Here is a 27,884-nt window from a genome sequence, read left to right as displayed (position 1 = left end):
GCGAAAATAACCCGCTATACGGTATTTGTTAACAATAACACTTTGAATATATACAACATACTTATTAACTTATTAAATAGTTAACTTCATTATAAGGAAATGTGAGGTATACAATTATGTAAATGAGACAGCAACATTACCTAATTAACACAACAAAAACCATGACATCTTTAGGTCAACATATGATATTCTTCCACAAAAGACAAGTGTTTAAAAATATATGTCAAAAGTTAAATTGGTCCAAGGTCTATATGAGCTGTGAATAAATATATTTGACTTTTGAATATCTGCCATCCAATACCATAATTATTAAATACCATACTGTTTTCTTCCTTTATTGAGTTAATATACAAGAGTAAAATCAGCATACATGGCCCAAATGATAATTAATTAAATGTGAACGAATGCAATGGTGTCACATAAGAAAACATATATTTGTTCTTAATTAAGTATAGGGTCCAAGTGAAATAATCTGAAAGATGGAACCAACATGGCAGGAGGCATATGTCCAGATATCTTCAAATTATTCAAAGAAAAGAGAGAGAAATCTTGATAACATTCATTGTTGCAAGAAGTCAGGAGACTAAAATTACAGGATTTCTTAGACATGTGAAATAATGGTATTTAATCTGACTTGGAAATCAAAATCTTCATTGTAACAAATGGGATATCAAATATATAATCACTATATAAATGTCATATGAAACAGATCTCTTAGATCATACAAAGCTGTCAATCTCACTTGGTCAACAATCATTTACAATGACAAAAGCTATCAAATTACAATATAAACAAATTATTCAATTTGGTATTTAGCTGTTGATTTACAACAGCTGATAGCAGATTTAATGTTCTCTACAGATCCGCCTGCAGTGAAGAATGCTATAACACCCATGGCTAACATGACAAAATAGGCTGGTAAAATACTGGCCAGGTAAAGTGGTTCTGCACGATTTACTGTCCTCTGATTGAGTAACGTCTGAAAAAAAAAACATAGATATATAGCTGATAGTTCACATTTAATTTATGAATGTATTAATATTAATCCTCGTGAAGGATCTTGGAAATAATATGATCACAATGAATGAAAGAGTTTTATGGAAAATGTCAACATGGTTAATAAGACAGCAACCAAAATAACACAAAATATTAAGTCATCTAATGGTCAACACATGATCTTTAACTATAAACTAACATCTTTAACAATATGTCATGCTAATATATCATTCCAAGTGTAGACAAGTTTTTGACTAATTTAACAGAGACAAACAAAATTCTGCTATCAACCAAAAATCTTCTAAATGACAAAAACAACATTTAGATATGATTTTTTTTTGGCAAAAATTTAATTCTTCACTTTTTTTTTTTTTATCAATTTCGTCAAACAATCATTTAACAGAATAATGTATCTGGACAAGGCTGCTGAAAACATTCAATTAGTATACAAATTTTATCCATACATTGTCACCACTGGTTCATTGTCCGCATTGTTTAACAAATTGGTAAATGTTCTGAGCAATAAAGCCCAGATGATTTTTTTATATCTTACCAAGCATGAGACCAGCATATGTGTAGCTACAACAAGGGCTACCATGTAGTATTTCTTCTTGTCCAAGGCATGGAAAAATATAACTCCCCAAAATATGTGCAGAAATATAAAGCACAGTGTCAGAAAAGCTGAAATAAACATTTATAGTTCATAAGATTTTGAAAATAACTTTTCAAAATATAAAATAAATTCCAAGTACCAACTTTAATCCATTGCAAAATTTTGAATGGCCTCAACCAAATAAACCAAACAATTTCAAAATATATATTATTAAAAAGTTTTTAAGATATTTCATATAGGATACTTATCAATCATTAATACAGGGCATACATAATCAATGCCTGCCATCCCATCTTGCAGAACTTATTTAATGTATCAATTGTAAATAGTTTCCCTTCCTGAATATGCATGAACTAATTCCCCAAAGGCATTAATCAAGTAACAATCATTCCATCAAACAAATCTACAAAATTGGCAACTGCACATGTAATGACATCCAATTCTAGTCAGGTTGAAAATTCAAAACTAGAAAAGTAAAGGTCATTGTAAAACTTTTAAATAAGACTATAATAATAATATTAATAATAATAATAATCATCTTTATTTCAAGAGGGTATGCTCAATTAGTACAAACACTATTCTCCCTTGAGGCCCTCACACTCCACTCACAATGCAATTCACACAATTTCTTTATAACAAAGAAAAACATAAGAAAACATAAATCAAAGTTGAAACATAGTCATTTAAATATTTCCTGGATTTTCAAGTAAAAACTTAAAGCAGTTTGTTTTAAAAGTATTTATGTTTGACATGTGTCTTAGTGCTTCTGGTAGTTTATTCCATAAAGTTGGGCCAGAATATGAAAAAGATCTTCTAAATGTGTTTGTTCTTGCCTTTGGTATATTAAGTAATTGGGTAGTATTTGATCTAAGTTGCATTCCATTTTTATTTGTAACATAGGAGATTTTGTTAGACAAATATTCTGGGACAGATCCATATAAACATCTATGAACATATAAGGCCTTGTGGTAAATCACACGATCAGTAAATCGAAGCCATGATAACTTTTTAAACTATCACAACAGAGACATCAGTTTGCCTTGTGTATAGTGTACTTCAGTTATTTGAAAACTAAAACAATATCAGTAACTAGAACTCAACACAGATCCATGATTATCTCTTAACAACAATTTTTCTATGATGCTATCTCTTATATTATAGATTACATGTTTATATGATCATTTAACCAAAACAAACCTTTAACTTGTAGTTCTCTTAAAGACACAATATCTAAATATATATGGTAAGGTGTAATGTAAAAATAAATGAGAATTTAAATACCTGTTGCTACAAAAAAGTACTTTGAGTCTCCATGGATACCAATGGTACCAGGTCCTACCATGTCTGCTAAAACATTGATTATAGAGAATGCTCCACATATTATTCCATAGCCAAACCCTGAAACTATATAATCAAATTGGAATGTAATATCAGTCAATTAATCCAAAGGCTCATTATGCAGGAAATATGATGCTTTAAGCATTTCCATTTTTAATTTCCATTTTTTTTAAATGTATAACCATGTATCTCTATGCTTTTTTTCAAGTGGAGCATGTTAATACCACTGCATACATTGTATCCCTGTATTTTCTGTTTCCCAATTTCCAAAATGGCTGCTATTACCATCGCAATGATGCAAAAATGGTCAATATGCTTTAAAAACCTTTAAGTTATATTTACTTTCTTAAAATGGTAGGACAAATACACTGAAACTTTGATGGTATGTTCCCTCCCATGCACCAATGTGGCATCTGACATTAAATTTTGGGAATGGTCTCCGTTACCATAGGAACCAGCAAAATGTCAAAATTTTCAAAAATTTTAAATTTTCCCAACTTTATGAAACTTAATATAGTTGTATCTCGCAAGTCTGGATGAGACCTTTGACTTTGGAATTTCCAAAATGGCCATCATTGCCATGGAAACTGCATAATTATATAAAAATGTCAAAATAATCAAACATGCCCTAAATGTTCTAAAAATTTACAAAAAGATGCAAAGCCATGCATATATGTGCATTCCCTGTTTAAAATTTTAGAAATGGCTTAGTGGCAATGGGGGAAGGGTGACATTCGCTTTTGCTTGCAATGGCAAATCTAGTAGATTTTTTTGTTATAAATAACAATTTATGCATGCAATTGTACAGAAAATATATATTTTGCTGATCACCTAAATTTTCTTTTTCTGTCCATACAACACCGTGTATCATCGGTACAGTGGACATAGGTACTAACCAAGTGGGCATGATCAATTTTGACCTGACACAGTAACGAAAATCTTTGTTTTGTTTTATTGTCATTAAGTGTACATTTCTCAACATCTGAAATTTCTGCTCCCAAATATTTGACATCAATTTTTTCATATTTATAAGACAACTTTGATATTCTTATAAGAATAATTAACTTTTACATGTGCAAAAAGTTGTGAATGTCAACACCAACTTTCAATTTCAATACAGTTGTTGAGCCATTTACATGTTTTATCTGAAAGAAAGTTAATACAGGGAAAAATATATAGTTACCAATCATAAACCTTCCTGTGATTACTCATTCCTTGAATCATTTTGGGTAATAAAACAAATGTGAAAATAAAGTTTTTGTGTATGGTGTACCACAAATGAACTATGCACGGTACACAATGCTTCTTTTCGGAATGAAATATCGAAAAATAACATATGTATGAAAGATTTCAATGCCAAGCATTGAAACAGCTATACTAATAACACACATACAGTGGCCTTCTATCAAAGTAAGAGTTGTAATGAATATAGAATTATATCTGATGAGACGAGCGCCAACTTCTTTGACAAGTAATTGTACATGTTTTTAGTAATTGTTCTTGTTTTGGGTAAATAATGAGACTTCTCTAATCATCAACTTACAACCAAATCATTTCTCAAAACAATAATAATGTCAAGATCGAGGTACACATATATCAGGTGAACAAAACAAAGATTTCAATACTGTGTAAGGTCAAAATCGATCACGCCCACTTGGTTAGTACCTATATCCGCTGTACCGATGATACAGGGTGTACAAGTAATCCATTTAAAACTAGTGTCTGCAATAAACAATAAGGAATAACAGTATTTGGTTTTATGGACTTTCATACTCTAATAATTTCCTACCATATGCCATAATATTTTTGTTTGTAATGTCACGAGGGGCAACATGAAGCTCTGGTCCTTCTGTCTGATTCACTTTTTGCAAACCTTCATCTGCTCTCCTGAAATAAACATTTCCTTTATGAATTCTTTAAACTAAATGTTGTTTATATACATGTACAGTTTAGATTAAGCTTTTTAAAACATTTTTAATACTATTGTTTTCACTGAATGATTATATTACAGTAAGTAAATTGCAAATTTGATGTTCAGTACAATGAGACTGATTAAAACCAACTTTTTTTTGTGACTTCCAGGTCAGGTTACATAATCACACATCTTTGCTCACGGGAATGTTGTTTTTATGCCCCACTGTCAACACAGAGGGCATTAAGTGTGCCCCTTGTCTGTACCAAAATTAATTTCTGTTCCCTAACATAAGTTCCCCTGAACAAAATTTTTATGTAACTAATACACAATGCTTATAACCACAAAATACAGATCAAGTTCCAATTTGGGAGGTGTCATTTTCACCATTCTCTTCCTACTATGTCCATTTATAGCATTATATGAAAGCAAGGGCATCATCCCATGGACACATTCTCCATTTATTTGGTATTTGATCATTTGTGCTTAATTCAGAATTTTATGTTGTGCTGCAAATTTCTTACATATTATTGCTGTTTGAATGTTTCATTTAAAGAAATCAGCATGAAGCTTAATATTACCTCAACAATTTATAGAAGAAGAATCTAAATATTTCCTGGAATATCACAGAGAATACAAGACCAAATGCCAACTCCTCTCTTAATGGTACAACAGCAAACCACAATATTGATGATAGCAATAATGAAAGCAACCAGAAAAATCCACTGAAAAAGAAAGAAAGTTTGAACATTAGAAACTTATGCAAAATAATAAAATATTTTAATTTCTTAAAATATGAAAATTGTCTCCATCTTCCGGTATATCAACATAATTTACTGAACATTTAGAAATGAACAGTATTTCATGCATGTACACGTAAATACATCTTTTCCACGGTCAATCACCAACTGTTTCCATAAGGATTGTATGACAAATATTTTCATAATGATTGTAGGAAAATTGTTTCCATGAGGATTTTATAAAGTATTCTTTACAACAGCATTTAAGCACTCAACAAGGCTGCACAACATGTAATAATGAGTATGCAGTAGCTCAACAATTTCTACAATTAATATAGACCAGTGCAATTTTTCCATCAAATCTAATAAAAACTTCTGTACTTTGGTGGTAGATTTTGCTTCTTATAAAACATACATAAATGTATCAGCTAAGTTACTATGTAAACTATGAGAATAAAAAGAATGAATATTCAATAGACTAGGATTAAATGTATTTAACAATGTATTTGTACCTGTCATGTCTGTAAGTGAAATACATGTAAAAATCTAAATTTTAACCTTACCTCGCAATAAGTACAATTATTCTTAGTGGATCATGCATTATTGTGAATACAAATAATCCAAAAGGGGGTCCAAAAGCTATGAAGGTACAACCAAAAAATTCCATCATTGTCATCTTGGAGGGTTGAACTTTTATTTCAGTACCTGTAAAGAGTGTAATGTCATTCTTACTAAGATCTATATTAACTTGTCATGATATGTAATACATTTTGTACAATATATCATGCAGTCATCAACCTTTCAAACTATGTGTCCTAGCTAATGGTACTCTATATATAGCAGGGGAGAACTACATACATAATTTATAAAAGAATACTGAAGCAGCAAAACCTCATTGGTACATACATTTTACAATGGTTACCACTGGTTTCTAAGAAATGGATCTAATAAGAAACTAATCTTTTAAGTATAGAATACATGTATGTAACCAATTTTCATTTATTGCTGCACAGTAGTCGTTAAATATCTATGGCATATGAGCATACTTCTGTTGTTTTGTAAATATTTGAACTCTGCTTATTTACCTTTGATATTGTGTATTTGTACATGTACAGAAAGAATTGATAATGCGACTTTTAAGACAAATGCATGTCTATCATGTCTGTCTTTCTTGTCTGTTATTAAAGTTTATCATATATTTAGTACAAAATACAGCTATTTTGTATATCTAATAAAGGTTCGTTTTTCCAGTCTGTATCACCTACCTTGTATCACATACCCCGTATCGCATAGCTAAACCCGTATCGCATATCCCGTATCGCATGGTAAAACCCGTATCGCATACCTTTTTTTTTTTTTTTTTTTTTTTACATGAAGTCAGTTTTTGGGGTTTTTTTTTGCTTAAGAAAAAATTTCCTCAAAATAGGTCAATTTTTTTAATGACGTCATTGTTTGGTATGTAACGTCACGAACGTCAAGTTTTCATATTGTATGTGACGTCACGAACATCAAGTTTTCATATTTTTTGGCACACTAAATGCAACTATAAAAAAATACAAAAATAATCAAAAAAAAATATTTTTAAAACAGCACGCAAATTGTAAGGTAACCCAGGTGCTTTGTATAAATAATTGAGCAGTTATTTTATGGCTTTGAAACAAGACAAAAGCAGAACTGAAGGTAACTTAGTGCTATGGATCAGAAAATAGTTCATATAATATAATACCCTCCTGTTGAAATATATGATAAAGCGTATAATACATGGCAAAATCCGTATCACATGCCGTATCACCCTCGACCAATATCATCCCTCGGGCCTAAAGGCCCTTGGGCTGATATTGATGTCTCGGGATGATACGACATATGATACAGATTTTGCCATGTATTATTCTCTATGTAAATGTTCTTATTAATTATATTAAGAATCTGAATCATGATAAATGTCCAAGGCTCAAAATAAAATTTGGGATCAACTGTTTTCTTTGTTGAAAAGTGCTGAATAAGCAGAGATTCTGAAGGCTGTGTCATACCTGTGAATGCTGTGTGTTTAGAAAAAAATATATGTACATGTATATTGAAAACTTTGCTTAACTTTGTCAAGCTTCTCTGTAGTTATTAAGTTTTTGTTAAAATTAATTATACTTACTAATTTACACACAGGAACAGTTAAAACTAAGCTTGCTTCCTATTTAAGACTTCTTTGCTTTTTTTGGAATGTTGTTTTTCTGCTAAAATGCACTTTTTAGACTTTAGTAGTACCAAGTAAGAATTAAGCTGAAAAGAAAATACATGTAAGGAATCAATAAAATAAATAATGAGTCTAGACAATGACAAAATCTAGACATGCTAGATGAGACAAGAACAAATTACAAAAGTTGTGCTAAATTTTTAAAATAATACCTAAGCATTACAACACAAACATTTCGAAAGATAAATAACAAAAACTTTTGAAAAATTGATTCAACTGATACTACATACCCATTCTGAAGTTATTTTTTAGGTACAAGTATAAATGCTTTAATGATAGATATATATCTTTGGCTTGTTCTCATGAACATGTATAATGCCTATCTTTTTCTTTAAAAGTGTGTGTTCACTCATTCAAAGTAAAGATTTAGATCATGTAGATAATTTACTGAAATAAAAAGTGTTACAGATCTTAAAGTATAATTAAGATTAGTTTAAATAAAATTTATGTATTTCAGTTTTAAAGAAGTTTACTTTACTACCAGTTTAGGATGCTGTCTAGTAATGATAATGACCAATGACAACAGTTTTATTTTAATATTTTTTTATACAGTGTATGAAAAAACATTAACTTATCACTTAGTTTACATTGGCTTTATCCCCTTTACCTGCCTCATATAAAACATTGATTATAAACATGAAAATAGCAACAGCATACACTTTATCTCAATTTGTCTGCCATTACCAGATTTTTGGACATCAAAGAAGTTTCGTAACATTTTGAAGTCATAATAGAACATATCTGATGCCATAATGGAAAGGTGATTGTTGTATAAGGTCTAAAGTTGGGTATCCGGTTGTTCGGCCCCAAGTCAATCTGGTCTAAAGTCAAGTTGACCAAAGTCGATCCGGCCCACATCGATACGGCACCATAATAAAATAAATAAACTATATCGACTTTTAATCAGTATAAATGGAACTTGTAAAAAGTATCGATGATGGATGACAACATGTAGGTGAAGTATGATTATATTGGAGTACCAGTATCATGAGTATTAAAGATGAAATATTTTCAGCATATTAATATTAAGTTATTTGTAACTTTGGATGTCATGGCAATTTTATTTTAATAAATCACACTTAGAAGAAATAAATATTTACCAGTCCAAGGAAACCTATAAAATTTAACTCATTATAATGACTTGTTTAATCAATTCATTAGTCTATAATTGGTTTGTTTATTTAACAATTGTCTAATGATTGTGGAATTTGTGGACTAAGGTAATGCCACTTATAATCACTTTTATTTAATAAAATCCTGATGATTAAAGCTACTTTTTCAACATTTTTTTTTTTATTTTAGTAAACTGAAAATTCTATATGAAGATAACATCAAAAACAAAATATTCCGACTAACCTTAGGTGGAATGGTACTTAAAAACATGTTTCTATGAAAAAAATCATCTGAAAAGTTAGTGTAAAGCCTATTTGAAATTTCCAGACATTTCAAAGGCGTAAACAACTGAAATTTAGGACAATCATTCAAAGAATTACTAAGAAATACTTCTTTGAAAACATGTTTTTCATTCAGTAAATTAGCCGAAACCGTTGTCTGTTTATTTTGTTCTTTGCAGTAAGTGTCAAAATTTTGTCTAATTTTAAAAAAATTATCATATTTGTTATAAAAATATAATTTACCGTCATATTTTTTCCAATTCAACCATCCTTTGAAGTTTTTACACTTCAAAATCATAAAATGGACGAATTGTGTCCACGGCGAATATGTCAACTTGGGGATAGGTGTGTATAACTATTTTTTATTACACAAGATGAAAGACTTGTTAAGATCACAGTCATTTGAAAAAAAAGTATATATAATTACACCCAATTATTTTGAAAACTTATAATGAAAGCATAATCAGCATAGTTGTTTTATGCTCATCTAAAAGAAAATATTTGTCAAAGGCCAACTTTTTTTTTACTGTACACCTTTTACCATGCATGTGTTTACATTATAAATATATAAACATTGTCATTTATAAATTACAATTAATATACATGATATAAGCTCTTCAACTTTGTACTTGTTTGGCTTTATAAATATTTTGATATGAGCGTCACTGATGAGTCTTATGTACATTGTAGAAGAAACACGTGTCTGGTGTACTAAATTATAATCCTGGTACCTTTGATAACTATTATTCTTTTAAAAAAATTTTTTTTAGCCTCAACGATGTTGGGTGGGATGGAGGTGGGACAGATCAACTTGGGGCCAGATCGACATGAAAGCAAAAGTTTAACTGGGACAGATTATCAGGTCAACAGGTCAGGAATAACCACAAATTGGTGGATTATACCTCAATTGACATATAACCCACCAATTGACATATAATGGTACAGACCAATTGGTGTATAATTCTTTGTTTTTCAAAACAAATTATTCTACCAAAATGGAGCATTGTTTTCTTAAAACCATATTATGGTATGAAAACTTGTCAAACATCCCTAGTTTCGTATAGTGACATAACATATTGCATTTAATTAATAATTGTATTTGCAGTTTCTTCTATTGTTATCTTGTCAATTCTTGATTGGCAAATTTACCTGTAATCACCTGTCAATGGACATCATTACTGTCTGCAGTCATGTAATCATGAGTACAACTCCACAGGTGAATGGAGCTCTTTGTTTAAACTTGACTTTCATTATCAAAAGTCAATCATGGTCAATAGTACAAATGTTTCAACAAAAGAATTGTTGTACACATGCATTCTCAAGAGATGCAGCAGGCTTTGACAAAACTGAAACTTTTGGAGGACTCAATAAGGGTTATAAAGTAGGTTGCAAGTTGCAAAATTATGCTCCTATCTCACACTAGCATTTTATTACAAAAAAAATTGCATTATACGTCATACCAATATACCTCAATTGGTGGATTATACGTCAATTGAGGTATAATCCACCAATTGGTGGTTATTCCTGACCTGGTCAAGTGAGAATAGCGATAAGGGTACAAATGTAAAGAACAATAAAAAATGTAATAGCAATAACTAAAGGATTTCATGTCATTTACATATTCATAATGATTTTCTGTATTATATAGCTGGGGGAATAACGAAAGTGACGATCTAAACTAAAAAAAAAACAAAATAAAAAGAAGCGAAATATGGATGTATGAAAATGTATGTGCGATTTTATTCCACTTTCACAGCACCTACTGTATTTTTTAAAGTTTAAATTAACAGCATAAATTTGGAAGGTGATTTAAAAAGATGTGTCTCCTTACATTTGAGTCTTTCAATTCTCATTTATTTATTTTTTATTCTTCCTACTTCCGGTTTCAAGCGTGAGTTACACCGCATGAAAGTTATATCTGTAAATGTTAATTAAAAATAATGTCTATCTTTAAAATATGTTTACTAAATATAATCGTATAAATTCGTTTGCATTGTTCACTGTTATGTAAATAAATATTCTTTTATAAATTTTTTTATCACCGGTCAAATCTTCAGTTTGTTCCTATGTTGAACATGCAGTCTCTATGGAATGAATGAAGATCCTATGACATCCACACCAAATACATGGAAGATCAGCTGATTGTGTGTTGAAAATGCCATTGTTATTGTATTCAACTTGATATATTTAACATGAACAACATTTACCCTTATATATCACGAAATGACCAGCGCAGATATAAGCACTGTAGGTGGGAGTATTGGGTAATTAAAAAAAAAAGTAAAAAAAAAAGCTCAACAAAATGATTGATTGATTCAGATAATTTCTGAGAGAACAACAAATAATGATAAATGATAAGAGTGTGTAAGGTTTAACATTGAAAAGAAGTTCTATTTAATCATTTTTAACTATAAAAATTATGACATTCCTTCTTGAGTTACCTGAATTTTTTGTTTTCATTCCGTCTCACAAATTTAGTAAAACACCTTATCGCTAATCCCGGCTGACTCGGCCGCTTGAACTTTTGACGCATAGAACAATCACTTTTCCGTTGTGGAGTCGGATATTTTGTTTTATGAATAAGACGTCAAAATTTTACGGGAACCTGTGTGATATCCAGTAATGGCGGACAAATATCGATAAGGTGTATTAGCAAGAAACGACAAGAAGACCATTTAAAGACATAATTTAGAAAAAAAAGTATTAAGATTATTCATTCAAAATTAATATTCTAAAAAATATGCACAAGAAAGTTAATATTCATACCACATCTTCTTTTTTATATTTCAATAAATTGCTACATTTATTTGTGATATTTTATTATTAATATGTATAACACAGAGATATAATTATAAAGAGTGGTAAAAGGGGGGTACTGAACACGGAAACAATGAAATAAAAATCACGAAAACATTGCAGGACAAATTTAAATCGGGTAAAACGAAGCATGAGAATTAAAATCATAAATATTAAGGAAAAAGTACCAGAAGTTTATTACTAAGCTGTTCTTAGAGACCATCCAGCCATTATTAATGGACATGAACCCTTGCTGTCGCCTTTTAGCATCCGCTACTACATGGAAGCATAGTAATTTGATGGACTTCATTAATGCATGTACCTACCATACATATCTAAAAGTAGAATGTTATCAAATATACATCAATTTCTATTAGATTTATTCCAAGATTACTGTCGGACGGCTGTTTTTCCAGACAAGCTGGAGCCGTGGGACGTCAGAGCTTGTCCCATATCAAAAAGTGGATATTTGCCCACCCAAAATAGATGCGCTGCTTTGACGCTTCTGGAGCCGACTGAAGGCCTTGGAAAAGTCAAAATGTTTAAATCGACGGGTCTCTGTGAAAACTTAACATATAGAAAAATAAAGGTTACATAAATGAAGAGATAAATGAAAAATGAAGAGATTGATGCCTGATTTGTATAATTCCAAGTCCCTCAGTCGGCTCCAGAAGCGAAAAAGCAGCGCATCTATTTTGGGTGGGCAAATATCCACTTTTTGATATGGGACAAGCTCTGACGTCCCACGGCCCCAGCTTGTCTGGCAAAACGGCCGTCGGACGTCAGAGTAATCTCGGACTAATTAGATTACACAAGTTTGAGAATTAAGGTATTAAAACATAATGAATTTTTAATCAACATGATCAAATGCAGGACATGCATGAGAAATTAAGAGTACCGACACAAAACATGGAAAATAAATAAGGGGAAACACGAAGTACGCAAATCCTGCCAAAAACGAGAATACAATAAATAAAATGTCAAAACCAAATATACATGAAATAAAGAGGCAGAAAATGTTGCAATAAATAACCCTTTACCACCCTTTATATACATACCAGGGGCGAAACCAGCCATTTTGAAAAGGGGGGGGGCCAACCCAGGACAAAGGGGGGTTCCAACTATATGTCCCCATTCAAATGCATTGATTGGCCAAAAAAGGGGGGTGTTCTAGCCCCCAGACCCCCCCCCCCTCTGGATCCGTCAATGCATACCCTGTCATATTGAATATGATATTAATTTTACTTGTGTTTAATCAGAACAATAAATAAATTTATCTTATAATATATTTTTAAAACTGTCTTTGTAAAATATGATAACTTGCAAAATGCATTACGTCTGCATCATTGTCCCTAAAATACAGACACAAATTGTGAAATACATGTACAATAACTGAAATCAAACAAAAGGAAAACATTATAAAAATATGATTTTTTTTCATTATTTTATTTTGTGTATTGCCTCATTAAACAAAATTTATCATGTTTACGCATAGTTGAATGTTTATTGAAGATTAAAGGAAATCAGGCCACAATTAAAAATATTTTGGTTTGCCCAAACCCTACCCAAGGTTAAGACAGTGGGTACAAATGTAGGTAGCTATATAGGTACATGTAGGCATTTTCTTTATTTTTTTTTTAAAGAAATTAAAGTATTCGATATTAATTAGACTTCATGCCTATCAGATTAAAAAAAAACTTCTTCAAATCAGGACAATAAAAGAATTTGAGTAGGCAGCTTTTTTCTGAGTAAGTAGGGGTTTGGCAAACAAACCTATTCTTTTTTATGGCCTCAATGACAATTTAGAATTTTTAACATGACAATATTCTGTTTACAATGTACATTGTGCAATGGACATGTATTACAGACTAGGGGAATAACTCTGTTAGCATGGATGGAGACAATTACATACGGACACATAAAAATACATCAGCTTCCATTTCTACATTTTTAAAATCAGACAAAGATGACATCACGAACAAAAATACAATTACTGATAAAAGGGAAACAACTCTCTTACACACAGAAACATAATCCAACCATACATACAGACTACACATGAATGTTATTTGTTGGCTTGATTGAAAGATTTCCTTTGGGAATTCATACAAATACACAGCTACCTTTCTCTGCAAAAATAAGTTTAAACAATTGTTCTAATTATATTTAAAGGTCTTGTCTTTTTTCCAGATCAACAAAGAGAAACAGCAGCTGAGAACTTAAAAGCCATGGAAGATATGACGTTTAGTTTGTCTTTACTTCATGCTCATTGTGAGTCATGTGTTAACAAAAAGTGTAACATTACACCAGATCAACTTAGCAGCTGTGAAATGACAGACTGTGAAAATATGTGTGGTCACAGATTTCACTCGTGCAAGAAAGACGAACATGAACTTATTTGTTCCCAACAAAAAGTACCATGTATTAACCATTCTAATGGGTGTCCATTGGAAATGGCAAGGTGTAAAAGAGCCACTCATTTGAGTGTTTGTCCAGCAAGTGTCCAAAGGTGTGTTGTTGAGTGGAATCGGTGGCCAATGCATTCAAAAGAAGAATGTTTAACAACACCATTGCCGCTTGATAGCCAACATGTAAAATGTACTCAATTAGATGTGGCATTAGCACTGAGAGATCAACGTATGCTTGTTCAATCAATGAAAATTCCAAGAAAAATCAGAAAAATCTTTCAAAATTCACTTACACAAAAATATCCCAGTGTTCCACTAGAGCAAAACAGAAGTTCTTCCATTGACTCGGATAATACTGTAGATGATACATCAGGAGCTACATCAGATGAAGATACACCATGGGGAAGTCAGAAGTGTCCCCCAGGACTACAAAAAACAGTCGTTAATCAATTACACAAAGCTTCAAAACAAACTGCTGATAGTGTTTCTGCGACATTAGACTTATTTTCCCATCATTTTGGTAAAGCAGGTCTAAAACATCTGACACAAAAGTTACAAGGAATCACTGAAACTGAAGAAGCAAAAACATGTGGACAACAAACAGATGAAACTGAAAATGATAAAATTAAAAACTCATTAGATGATATTTCTAGTGAGAATATATCAGAACCAAAGTCATGTGATCTATCAGAGTCAGCTGATGACTGCATGGTAATATCAGTAGAAGATGTTTATACAAAAGATATCAAATTGCATAATTTGTTAGGAGTAAGTCTAGATATAGAATGCATATCAAAATATATACCAAAGCCTAAGAAAATGTATACTTTTCTCTGTGCTCAAGATTTTAGAAGAGATGAGTATCCTTGGCATTTCAAAAATGTTCATAATGATATCCACTGTGGTTTAAATGGGATGATGGAGTTCAGATGTCCCCTTGCCTACATGGGATGTGATTATTCTTGTCAAAAGTTGTCTCCCTTAGAACCTAAAGGGAAAATAGTACATAGCGCATTACAAGAAAGCTTTGGGCTAGCTATTACAAATGCAGAGGATCAAATAAAAGAAGAACAAATGGAGGAAGTGCAATGCAAAAACTGCTCTGTTATAGAGTCAGATAAACGAAAACTAAGGGAAGCAACTCCAGAGATAACCACATCACAAAAATATGACTCAAACATAAAAATCCTTCCAAAATATCAGTGCAATAGATTATGTGATAGTGCAAGTAGTTTCCCATCTACTGATGGACAAATATACCTTGACTGTCTTCCATTTGAGGTGCTACAACACATTGTTGTGTTTTTAGACAGTTTTAGTCTATGCAATCTCTCGTTAACTTCAAAACTATTGAGAGATGTTTGTGCTTCGCGCCTTGACCAGAAGGGCATGGTTATACCAGTCTGGCAGGCAAGAGGGGAGGGTGTGAAACCTTCATGGACCATTGCTTACTGGGTAGGTTTAACTAAAAAGTTTTATAGGGGGCACAGTCATGACAGTAACAAATACCTACCAGAAGTTGAATGCATGTATTAATTGTGTTTATATATTAATAGCGGGTTAAAAGATTAATACACCATGCATTAATATAAACCCCAGAAGTATGTTGTAATTACATATGTGACTATATTATAAATATAAATATACTTTTGAAATATCAAATTGGACATTTCACAAAGATTTGCATTCATCATGTTAATTATTAGTTATGGAAGTTATAATGTTGTCCTTCAAAGAAGGTAAGTAACAAACTATATATGTAAATGTACATTGTATTTTAAAAAGCTACAGCTTTTAACAATGTAAGTAGTGAAGACGTATTCTTTTCAGACAATACAAAATAAAACACAGCCGTATCATTTTACCAAAAATATGTTATTAATTTATTTGTATTTACAAGCTTCTTTGAAATAATGAACAATGTATACAAACAAAAAAAAGGTTGGAAATTCTAAATTTATAATAAACTTTAATAAGTTTTTTTTTTTTTTCAGAAATGGTGTTTTAGTACAAGCTTTACTCCAGTGAGGAAATGGCAATACCATACAGGGAATGATCTGTTTGAGCATTTGAAAATCTGTCCATACAATCAGGAAAATAGCAAGAATATCAAAACTGAACCATTTTGTCCTGCATCAGAACTTTTGTCCATAAAAACTGCACCAGAAGAAAAAAATACAACCAAGTCTTTACTTAGACTGATATCTGCTTGAAAGAAACAGGAAATTTACATATCAAAAGTCTTTAGTAAATGTGTCATCCATTTCACCAAAAAATAAATAAAGGAGTAGGGGCAATAAGGCCCTTATTTGGCCCAAAAATTACTGCAAATTTTAAAGTTATCATACATTTTCTTAAATAACTGAAAACTTGTCTAAGGTATAAGGTACTTAGAAAAACAAACCAAATTTGACATCCAACAAGTTACCATGGCAACAAATCATAACCTAATTTGCATATTTTGTTAAATTTCGTGATTTTCCTTGTTTTTTCATCAAATTTTAAGTATATTTAAGACTGAAAAAACATGTGCGCACCCAAGAAACAACTTTATATTTCGTGAAATAATGCCAATAGTTATAATAAAGCTTTTGCTAAATTATTTTGTTGTTTCTCGGCTGCGCAGGATGTTTCTACAACGGAAATAAAGTAAGAAAACTGCATAATTTCTGTATTTTTCATCGTTTTTGTGAAAACAGTACTTATTATGACATAATTGTGACGTCATCAGATAAAAATCTTTATGTTTTTCATTTATATTTCTTGACCCTATGCATTTCTAAGAATTATGTGCCGATTTGAAATAGTTATCAAACATTTCATTTTCTTGGGCCAAAACTAAGCCTTAATGCCCCTACTCCTTTGATAATTATTTATTTAAATCATGTATATACATGATATAGTGAGTCTGATTTTGCTAAATTTTTGGCAGCTCCTGAAAATAAATACACACTGTATGATTGCTTTGGGAAACATTTGTTGTTATGTATTTTTTTTTTGCACAGAAAGTTTCTTCAATTACCCATGTTTACCTTTTAATATCATGTTTGAGACAAAAAAAAAATAAACTATTTCAATCGTTTCAGGAGTCCAAATTTGGGAATTTTATTTGTATTTTAGTGGATATTTTATATCTTAGTTTTCCTAGTTTTTACATGTTGTATACTGGCCTATAGAAAATCTGCACTGCATTTATCCTTTTAATTTGTGGTTAAGCAATACACTCTTTATCAGATTAAGTTAATCCATGTAAATTGGTATCCCAGCCAAACCTCATAAGGTTAAATTTGCCAAAGATGCAACATTAAACATGCAGGTCAATTTTGGAACTGAAGATAACATGTTCATTCTTATATGAATAACAAATGTATGTCGTAATAACTTATATTCCTTACAAAGAATATATATAAAAGTTAGCCATGGTCACCAAATCAAATGGGTTAATTGTAAGGTTGTAATATACTTTGGAGATCTTGAAGTTTGTAGAAGTTTGTAAATACCCAGGTAATTTGCACACCTTCGTGATTTTATATGTTAGCAATCACACTGTTCTATGATCACAAATGAATTGAGTTTTTTCTTTGTTATATTTGTCCAATCTCTCTAGTAGTGACTCTATCTGTATCAAGTAGTTTTGCTGTTAATGTGTCAGATGTATATTGTTTTGTTTTTTGTTTGTAGCGTGCTTGACATTCTTTTCATAGATGTGTTAAATTTTGTTTCTGTGTGTTTATTTATTTGTTAATTTATTTATTTATTAATTTTGATTTAGTTCTTTATTTTAAAATATATTTTAAAGAATGTTTTCTTTTTTGTTTGTTCATTTGAAAAGAAACAATACCAACAAAATATATATGGCGGATATCACAGTAGCATAATATAAATTAGAACTGTAAATTTCTTTGATTTTTTTTTTTAAATGTTTCATATTACCGTAATTTTATCTATACTAAATTATTTAATTTCATCATGAGAAATTTTGTATATGTCATTTTATCTATCAAATTTGAAGAAAAAAAATACAAAGAGATTATTGCTTCCTTTTTGACCAAAAATATATTTTTTCCCTACCTTCTGACAGATGAGCATCAATCAGAATACAAGCATGACAAGTATTTATGATGTCCCAGTTATTAAATCATTTTATATAAAATATAGAGTTTTGACGTTACCTTCTAATTGTTTGGGACCCTTTAGTTTGTATTGCTCAGTATTTGTCTGTATGAACAACACCAGTCTTATATGTATTTACTTATTTCTAACATGTACTTAATGGTTCTTATTCTTAGTTATGTTTTAAAACTATGCTTTTTGTCATTTTTTGAGGAAAATGTTTTGATTTTGTGTCTCTCAAATCTTGTTGAATGTACAATCTATTTCCTGTGACTTTTATCACACAAACAAATCTTACATAAAGTAATTCACTTGAATCATGAATGTTTTTGTATAACTTCCAATCAATTTTAGTCATATTATTTTCTGTAAAAAAGATTCATTGATTGAAGAAAAAATTTCATTGTTATAATAGTAATGAAGTCTTTAAAAACACCTACAAACCAATCATAGATCTAATCATACACTAGTGTTCAAAGTTAAGAAAAGATATTTTTGTTTTGCTATGTACTTCTATGCATTATTAAGTCTTTCAATAAAATTTTCATATTTTAATGCCTTTAATTTTTATTTGCTGCTGAAATAAGAAAAACAAAATTTCATCACTTGACCAGTATTTCAGTTCATCTGACAGGAAAACACAGTTTCATCACATGACCAAAGAGCAAGTAAAACAAATTAATCTTGTGACCAAAGAGCAAGAAAAATACAATTTAATCACCTAACAAAAAGGCAAGGAAAATACAATTTAATCACCTAACCAAAGGGCAAGGAAAATACAATTTAATCACCTAACCAAAGGGCAAGGAAAATACAATTTAATCAGCTAACCAAAAGGAAAGGAAAATACAATTTAATCACCTAACCAAAGGGCAAGGAAAATTCAATTTAATCACCTAACCAAAAGGCAAGGAAAATACAATTTAATCACCTAACCAAAGAGCAAAGAGAACACAATTTCATCACCTGAACAGAGAGCAAGGAAAACACAATTTCATCACCTGACCAAACAGCAAGGAAAACACAATTTCATCACATGACCAAAGAGCCAGTAAAACAAATTAATCTTGTGACCAAAGAGCAAGAAAAATACAATTTAATCACCTAACAAAAAGGCAAGGAAAATACAATTTAATCACCTAACCAAAGGGCAAGGAAAATACAATTTAATCACCTAACCAAAGGGCAAGGAAAATACAATTTAATCACCTAACCAAAAGGCAAGGAAAATACAATTTAATCACCTAACCAAAGGGCAAGGAAAATACAATTTAATCACCTAACCAAAAGGCAAGGAAAATACAATTTAATCACCTAACCAAAAGGCAAGGAAAATACAATTTAATCACCTAACCAAAGGGGAAGGAAAATACAATTTAATCACCTAACCAAAAGGCAAGGAAAATACAATTTAATCACCTAACCAAAGAGCAAAGAGAACACAATTTCATCACCTGAACAGAGAGCAAGGAAAACACAATTTCATCACCTGACCAAACAGCAAGGAAAACACAATTTCATCACATGACCATAGAGCAAGGAAAGCAAAATTTCATCACATGAACCAAGAGCAAGAAAACACAATTTCATCACATGACCCAAGAGCAAGAAAACACAATTTAGCACATGACCAAAAAGCAAGTTTTTTTTTTTATAACTTGACCAAAGAACATGGATGAGCTTTTGCAACCACTTTGTGTCCGTCATAAAGAAAAAAAATCATTGTCATTATAATAAAAAGAAGATGTAACATTGCAAATGGGGAAATTCTCCAACAGAGACCAAATGGCTCAGAAGGTTAACAACTATAGGTGACATTAGGGCCTTCAACAATGAGCAAAACAAATACAGCATAGCAAGATATAAAAGGCCCTGAAATGAAAAAAGAAAACGAATAGTCTGGGTGTCACAGACAATTATTTCATAGTTCAGTCAGTCTTTTTCCTTGAATAGGGCCTTCATATCTCATGGCACTTCCTTCAAAGGATAAAAAGCTATTCCTAAAGATCAGTAAACGTTCTTCCACTATGTCTGGAGCATTGTATATGGTAGCTCATTCACTCTACAGATACTCTCATAAAATGTGAAAGGAGTTATTGTAGTTAAAGCTGACTGAATTTTCACTAGATTTCAACTTTTATTTTAGGAATTTAAAAATAGTTTCTTTATATTAGGGAGCAACCATTTAACTTCAAGGTTATAGTTTTTTGTCTGAGTCAGAAAAAAATGTTTTTGCACAAAGCACAAAAGTTTTTCAAGGCTACCTATCAAATTATTTTATTCAATATTTAACACTAAATGATGTGGGAGAAATCTGTATTCATAATTTTGTCAGACTATCTAAAAAAAAAACAATAAACCCCCTTGAAGTTCGAGTTAAATGGTTGGACCTTACGTATACTCATAAACTGATCACCAGCTGATTATTTGTACTGGTAAATAATTATGAATCAAGAAGTTTCAGATCCTTTTAAAGCTTACATGTTTGATCCACTTTTGAACAAATAACAGTATAAACAATAATGTGTCCATAGTACATGGATGCCCACTTGCACTATCATTTTCTATGTTCAATGGACCGTGAAATTGGGGTAAAAACTCTAATTTGGCATTAAAATTAGAAAGATCAATCATATCATAGGAAACATGTGAACTAAGTTTCAAGTTGATTGGACTTCAACTTCATAAAAAAAACTACCTTGACCAAAAACTTTAACCTGAAGCGGGACAGACGAACGGACCAACAAACCAGAAAACATAATGCCCCTCTACTATCGTAGGTAGGGCATAACAACTTAGAAATAATTCAAAGGGTGAAAGCTTGGTCATAAATGCTGACATGCATAAATGGAATCTTCAGACAGTTTTCATGTCTATGTGTTTTCATATTTTGTTCAAACGGCCATCAACATATTGATGTTGTTTGCTTAACATCCAGTGTGAAAGGTTTCATTAATTTTGAGGACAGAATAATTTCTGGGGAATACATATATTTTAACATGCAAGATGTTGACCAAAATGATCTATTTCTGTCATAATATGTTAGCAGAGTGCTCTTATAGGTTCATTTACAGTGATCAATTGCCTGTCACCACAAAGGTTGTAAGTTCGAACCCTGAACGTGCCAAAGTGTGTGCAATTTAAATCGTAGTTGATTATAATTGCCAGTGTTCTTGATGTAGGTAATTCATTTTTCTACCAATAAATAAGTTGCTACAATGATATACTAGTAGCAAAGAGTTTTGAAAGTGGCAATAAACACCAACAATCAATCATTTAAATAACATTTCAGGATAACCCTGAAACATGAAAAAAATATCTGAACGTCAAGGTCTGTTTTGTGTGGATTTAAAAAAAAGGAGATTGCACAAATCTGGACTTAAATTTCGAAAACTAAAAGAACAAAATCGACAACGGGCATAATTAACTTTAATTTACTGGTAAAATTATCAGCAGGTCAAGTTCATTCTCTGATGAAATTTTTAGAAACATTTAACGATCTATTTTGGAGTATTTCCCCCGGTATGTAGATATTTAGCAAACAAAATTTGAAGTTTTTGGTTGTGTTGACCACTAAGTTGATTAAGAGAATGTATTTTCATAGCAGGTGTTGCCTTTGCATGATGGTTTTACTGTTTCTTTTTTGGGGACAAATACACGGATGGAACCGTAAATTAACCACTTTTATGAGTTATTGCCCCTTGCACTGTTAACGAAAATGTTTACCAATTTTGTAGAAACTATAGAGAGAATTTGTAAAATGACAAACAAGATCTACAAATAAGTCAACATGTTTGAAATCGTCAATTGATCGCGTAAGCAGTTGTCCTTCAAAGATAATTTTTGAAATAGAGAGAAACTGTCAATGGAAAACATTCATCACAATAAAATATCTAGAAATAAGTCCAAATGATCGAAATTGCCAAATTGCAGAATTTTTAGATGAAGAGTTTTCAACATTAGTTTGCCTTAATCAATTGTTAGGAAACTTATACCAGAAAGACAAAAAAAATCAAAAGATTTGCAAAAAAAGATATACAAGAAGGTCAACATGGCCAAATTGTTTGTCTAGTACTTAAAGGATTTATTGAATGTGATGATTTTGTTCACTAATTTGACAATTATCAGGCTGGCCGTACCATCTTTGATAGATAGGTACACATTCAAGCACTACAACTGACGATGATCAGTGAGACCTACACACATAATTGAAAGTCTAGCGATCGCTAAACTTACATTGCATTTGCATTCACCGTAAAAAAAAACTGTTGCCGTCAAAAGTATAAGAATAATAAAAAAAATCAACATTTTTCTTCTGGTTAATGTTGAACTAATGAAAGGTACTAAATGTATGTTGTGAAACTTCTTATATTATATGAAGATGCAAAATATAGGATAGACGTACAGACACAAAATGCATCTAATTTTTGTTTGTTTTTAAATTGTGATTTCTTTTTCGTGTACATTCAAGATAATACTCAGGGCTTTGTCCACCATGTGCCTTTAATTGGTATAATATTTATTCTCTTATTCTGGACAAATCACAAGACAAAGTCGGTTGACTATGCACATATTCGTGGTACTTTTCAAAAGTATAAATCATAATTTCCTCTTCAAAGAACGCCAAAAAACTACAAATTAGATATATTGCCGGCGCCCCGGAAAACTGACATTGCTATTGAAGATCACTGAAATATGTTCTTCTACACGCTGTAGTTCGGATATTTTCAATAGAGCCATTAGACTGGCATATTTTAATAACTGGCTGGCGCCGACAAAATAGCCATTTCCTTTTTTGATATATTTTTGTAGCCTTGTGATTTCCAATACTGAAATCTACCCCTTTTCTTCCCATTCTTTACAATCAAAGTGGTTGAACTTGAACAATATAACATGACTCCTTAGTACGTTCCTTCGTCTATCTTTAGCGTAAGACGTACAAAGCCGTTAGCGTCATAGAAAGATGAATATCTCCATGTCAACGTCTTATTGAAACCACCAAAATGTATAGCAATGAAAGTGACAGTGACACGGATAGTGTTGAAGAAGTTCAAGTTAAAAAGTATCTAGGGTCGTTTAAAGAGCAACTTAAACAAGCAAAGGCACAAACTTGTATAAAAATTGGTATCAAAAGACAACCTGGTCACTACCATCTGAGGGACACAAGGCATGCCGTTCTAGCCACCCAACGTCCAGCATACGGCGGAACACATTGGGATGTTGACATCCCTTCACACCTTCAGAGGTCTACACCACGGCTTACACGTTATGCAATTAGGAAGGCTATTCTGAGAGAACAAGAAAGACAGTTAGAAATCGGTTATGAGGATAAAGGGTTAGAAGCATTATCCAAACTTGAAAATTTGAATAGGGAGTTCGACAATGTCATGGTGTATAATTACGGCAGAATGGGACTCGAAGAAGATAAAAAGAAGTCCATAGTTTATGAAAATAAAGATTTGCTTCACTGGGAGTTGATGAGGAAGAAATTTGGAAAACAACAAAATGAAGAGATGGAAGAGGAGCGTCAACACAGAATAAAAGTACTTCGTGGAATTTATGACAACAAACACAGGACACCAAGTATTGAAAATTTAGTTGATGGAATGACAGACACTAATTTCAAAAGATCTCTTGTGAACAAAAATATTGAGGAAGCCCAACTGAATCTTGAGAATAAGCAAGAGGACGTGGTAAAAGAATACCAATTAGCTATGTCCGAGATGCTGGACGAATCCCTTGCAAAGGTAGTACACACTTTTGCCGCGAACGACACAAGACTTGCTTTCGAAAATGAGAAAAGGCGCCGAATGTCTGAACATCCAACTAATTCAAACCCAACAAGAGAACAAAAAATAATGAAAGTAGCACTAAATAATCTTGTACGCGCCTTCAACGACGTTGAATCGAAAGAAAACAATGAGGAAACAAAATACAAAAACAAAGTAATAGAACAGAAGACAATAATGCAAGAACAATTATTACGGAAAGTTACAACAAATATTGCAAACAAGCTAGTAGCGGAAGAACGTGTAAGACAAATCAAAGAAGCAGAAGAAAATATTGAAGATCCGTCGAGAAACGCATTGCGGCATTTAGTAACGAGAGTCCAGAGACAAATGTTGATTCAAAAATTCAAAGGTAAATGGGTTAATTTAGTGAAGAAGCCTAAGGATGTTGAGGATGCTGAAAGGGTAAATGAAACAGAACACGACAGAAAGCTAAGACTGCAGAGAGAAAGTCAAAGAAGATCGTCGTGTATGATAAGGGGCGATGAAGATGAATGACATTTTTTATAATGTTTGTAAATAAATTTAAGTCTTGCAAAATAAAATATATTACTTTTTTCGTGCATTTTCAATCTTTTTTTAAATATGATTTACGTACATATCTGCATTTATCTATTATTTGTAGAGGTAAGATAACAATACACCGTTTTCACCATTTGTGTTGAAAGTGTAAGAATTTTAAAGGCTATTTTCCGACTGTTTGTAGTTTAAAGGTTTAGTTGGCTTGCTTGTTCAAAATCGTTTGTTCATATGTTGGATCAAGAATTTTAATTAAGATTGAAAAAAAGCAACCAATAGATAGACAGGGCTTGTCAGTTGTATACATTATACTCTACGTTATACTTAACATCCAATAACAATTATAATGTATGTAATTTGTGAATTGTTCATTGTTAAATCCGTAAGGTGGCAAATATTTATATATAGTTGTTAATTTCTGTGTTATTTAGTGAACTGTAGAGTAAGGTTTCACGGGCAATCATCCCACATCTTCTTATTTTCATATATATACTAGTAAGCAGCAGTTTCTTCTCATAGCAATGTATGAGCAGCAGTAGTTACATAAGCAGAAGTGACTGTATGTTCCTTCTGATTGTAGTGACATACCCAATAGTGTCTGTCAGTTCTTCCTCATTGTAGTGTATGAGAAGCATTAGTAACATAAGCAGTAGTTTCTGTCAGTTCTTTCTCATTGTAGTGTATGAGCAGACGTAGTAACAAACGCATTAGAGTCTATCTGTTCCTTTTCATATTTGAGTATGAGCAGTAGTAGTTAAATAAGCAGTATTGTCTATTGTCTATCAGTGCAGTGTATGAACAGCAGTTGTTACATGTATAAGCAATAGTGTCTGTCAGTTCCTTCTGATAGTATTGTATACATGAACAGATGTAGAGACATACCCAGTAGTGTCTGTCAGTTCTTTCTCATTATAGTGTTTGAGCAGTAGTAATTACAATAGCACTATTGTCTGTCAATTTCTTCTCAGTCATAGAAATGTATGAGTAGCATTAGGTGTATAAGCAGTAGTGTATGTCAGTACCTTTTCATTGTAGTGTATCAACAGCATTCGGTTTACACACAGTAGTGTATGTCAGTTCCTTCTTGTTTAAGTGTATGAGCAGCATAAGGTGTATAAACAGTGGTGTATGTCAGTTCCTTCTTGGTGTCGTGTATCAGCAGCAGTAGTAACATAAGCAGTTTGTCATTTCCTTCTCATTGTCATGTATCAGCAGCAGTAGTAACATAAGCAGTTTGTCAGTTCCTTCTCATTGTCATGTATCAGCAGCAGTAGTAACATAAGCAGTTTGTCATTTCCTTCTCATTGTCATGTATTAGCAGCAGTAGTGTTAAGATCCTTTTCATTGTCATGTATGAGCAGCAGTAGTAATAAAGCAGTAGTGTTAAGATCCTTTTCATTGTCATGTATGAGCAGCAGTAGTAACATAATCAGTAGTGTTTGTCATTTCCTTCTCATTGTCATGTATGAGCAGCAGTAGTAACATAAGCAGTAGTGTTTGTCATTTCCTTCTCATTGTCATGTATGAGCAGCAGTAGTAACATAATAAGTAGTGTTTGTTATTTCCTTCTCATTGTCATGTATGAGCAGCAGTAGTAACATATGCAGTAGTGTTTGTCATTTCCTTCTCATTGTCATGTATGATCAGCAATAGTAACATAAGCAGTAGTGTTAAGATCCTTCTCATTGTCATGTATCAGCAGCAATAGTAACATAAACAGTAGTGTTAAGATCCTTCTCATTGTCGTGTATGAGCATGAGCAGCAATAGTAACATAATCAGTAGTGTTTGTCAGTTCCTTCTCATTGTCGTGTATCAGCAGTAATAGTAACATAAGCAGTAGTGTTAAGATCCTTCTCATTGTCATGTATGAGCAGCAATAGTAACATAAGCAGTAGTGTTAAGATCCTTCTAATTGTCATGTATCAGCAGCAATAGTAACATAATCAGTAGTGTTAAGTTCCTTCTCATTTTCGTGTATGAGCAGCAATAGTAACATAAGCAGTAGTGTTAAGATCCTTCTCATTGTCATGTTTCAGCAGTAATAGTAACATAAGCAGTAGTGTTAAGATCCTTCTCATTGTCATGTATGAGCAGCAGTAGTAACATAATCAGTAGTGTTAAGATCCTTCTCATTGTCATGTATCAGCAGTAATAGTAACATAAGCAGTAGTGTTAAGATCCTTCTCATTGTCATGTATGAGCAGCAATAGTAACATAAGCAGTAGTGTTAAGATCCTTCTCATTGTCATGTATAAGCAGCAGTAGTAACATAAGCAGTAGTGTTTGTCAGTTCCTCCTCATTGTTGTGTATAAGTAACATTAGGTGTATAAGCAGTAGTGTATGTCAGTTCCTTCTCGTTTAAGTGTATGAGCAGCATAAGGTGTATAAACAGTGGTGTATGTCAGTTCCCTCTTGGTGTCGTGTATGAGCAGCAGTAGTAACATGTTTTGTCAGTTCCTTTTCATTGTCGTGTATAAGCGGCATTAGTAAAATAAGCGGGTGTGTTTGTCAGTTCCTTCTCGTTTTATATGTATGCTAATTGTATTGCATGTGAACATGGTGAAGAGTTGATCGCTGCATCATCTTGAATGGTAGGGACAGTATTTCTTATTTACCAATATTTTCGGTAAAATCAAGTAAAGCTCATATTTGTGACTGGGCTAGGTTATAAACTCTTAAAACCCTGCTTATAAAATCTGAGAAACAGAATGACTAATGAACAACGAAATGAAGTCAAGGGCAGATTATCCTTGCCTGACAGAAAGGTTTACCATACCTGAATTCCATACACCAAATATAGTTGAATAATCGCTTAAAGTATCTGTGAAACAAACCAAAAATTTGAAGAATATATATAATGATAATGGTTTGTTTGAAACAATTATATTAAAGTAATAGATAATTTGATAGTATTAACCACAAAGCATAGAAAAGAACAAGAATGTGTCCCCAGTACACGGATGCCCCACTCCCACTATAATTTTCTTCTTCATCAAAAACTACCTCGACCAAAAA

The 27,884-nt window shown here is 31.9% G+C and overlaps 2 protein-coding genes across 3 annotated transcripts; one reads left to right on the top strand and one right to left on the bottom strand.

Annotated features, from left to right (window-relative positions):
* Positions 1-783: 783 nt before the first annotated feature.
* On the bottom strand, positions 784-7,867 carry LOC134701807 (gamma-secretase subunit Aph-1-like). The gene is made up of 7 exons (XM_063562927.1): positions 7,746-7,867; positions 6,163-6,304; positions 5,441-5,584; positions 4,737-4,834; positions 2,891-3,013; positions 1,550-1,677; positions 784-979 (listed from the first exon to the last, which is right to left on the bottom strand). Exons 2-7 carry the CDS (start codon positions 6,273-6,275, stop codon positions 797-799), a joined length of 789 nt encoding a protein of 262 aa, XP_063418997.1. The 5' UTR covers positions 6,276-6,304; positions 7,746-7,867; the 3' UTR covers positions 784-796.
* A 3,429-nt stretch (positions 7,868-11,296) lies between these two features.
* Positions 11,297-18,301, top strand: LOC134701799 (F-box only protein 30-like). 2 transcript variants are annotated; one of them, XM_063562920.1, is made up of 3 exons: positions 11,297-11,488; positions 14,228-15,900; positions 16,440-18,299. In XM_063562920.1, exons 1-3 carry the CDS (start codon positions 11,434-11,436, stop codon positions 16,656-16,658), a joined length of 1,947 nt encoding a protein of 648 aa, XP_063418990.1. In that variant the 5' UTR covers positions 11,297-11,433; the 3' UTR covers positions 16,659-18,299. The 2 variants fall into 2 exon arrangements, with proteins under 2 accessions (XP_063418990.1, XP_063418991.1); XM_063562921.1 differs by having other exon boundaries at positions 11,338-11,505; positions 16,440-18,301.
* The last annotated feature ends 9,583 nt before the right edge of the window (positions 18,302-27,884 follow it).

Source organism: Mytilus trossulus, unplaced genomic scaffold (genome assembly GCF_036588685.1).
Source record: "Mytilus trossulus isolate FHL-02 unplaced genomic scaffold, PNRI_Mtr1.1.1.hap1 h1tg000343l___fragment_1__unscaffolded, whole genome shotgun sequence".
In the NCBI taxonomy this organism is placed as follows: Eukaryota; Metazoa; Mollusca; class Bivalvia; order Mytilida; family Mytilidae; genus Mytilus; species Mytilus trossulus.
The sequence above is the reverse complement of the archived record's forward strand: the minus strand, read 5'-3'. Positions and strand labels throughout refer to the sequence as shown.

Excerpts from the sequence above, each read along its gene's own strand:
- LOC134701807 (XM_063562927.1), bottom strand. The coding sequence starts at position 6,275 with ATGACAATGATGGAATTTTTTGGTTGTACCTTCATAGCTTTTGGACCC. Across the intron at positions 4,835-5,440 it reads TTCTTCTATAAATTGTTGAG|GAGAGCAGATGAAGGTTTGC; the intron begins GTAATATTAAGC and ends TGTTTATTTCAG. Across the intron at positions 3,014-4,736 it reads CAAAAATATTATGGCATATG|TTTCAGGGTTTGGCTATGGA; the intron begins GTAGGAAATTAT and ends TTGATTATATAG.
- LOC134701799 (XM_063562920.1), top strand. The coding sequence starts at position 11,434 with ATGAACAACATTTACCCTTATATATCACGAAATGACCAGCGCAGATAT. Across the intron at positions 11,489-14,227 it reads CCAGCGCAGATATAAGCACT|ATCAACAAAGAGAAACAGCA; the intron begins GTAGGTGGGAGT and ends TCTTTTTTCCAG. Across the intron at positions 15,901-16,439 it reads CATGGACCATTGCTTACTGG|AAATGGTGTTTTAGTACAAG; the intron begins GTAGGTTTAACT and ends TTTTTTTTTCAG.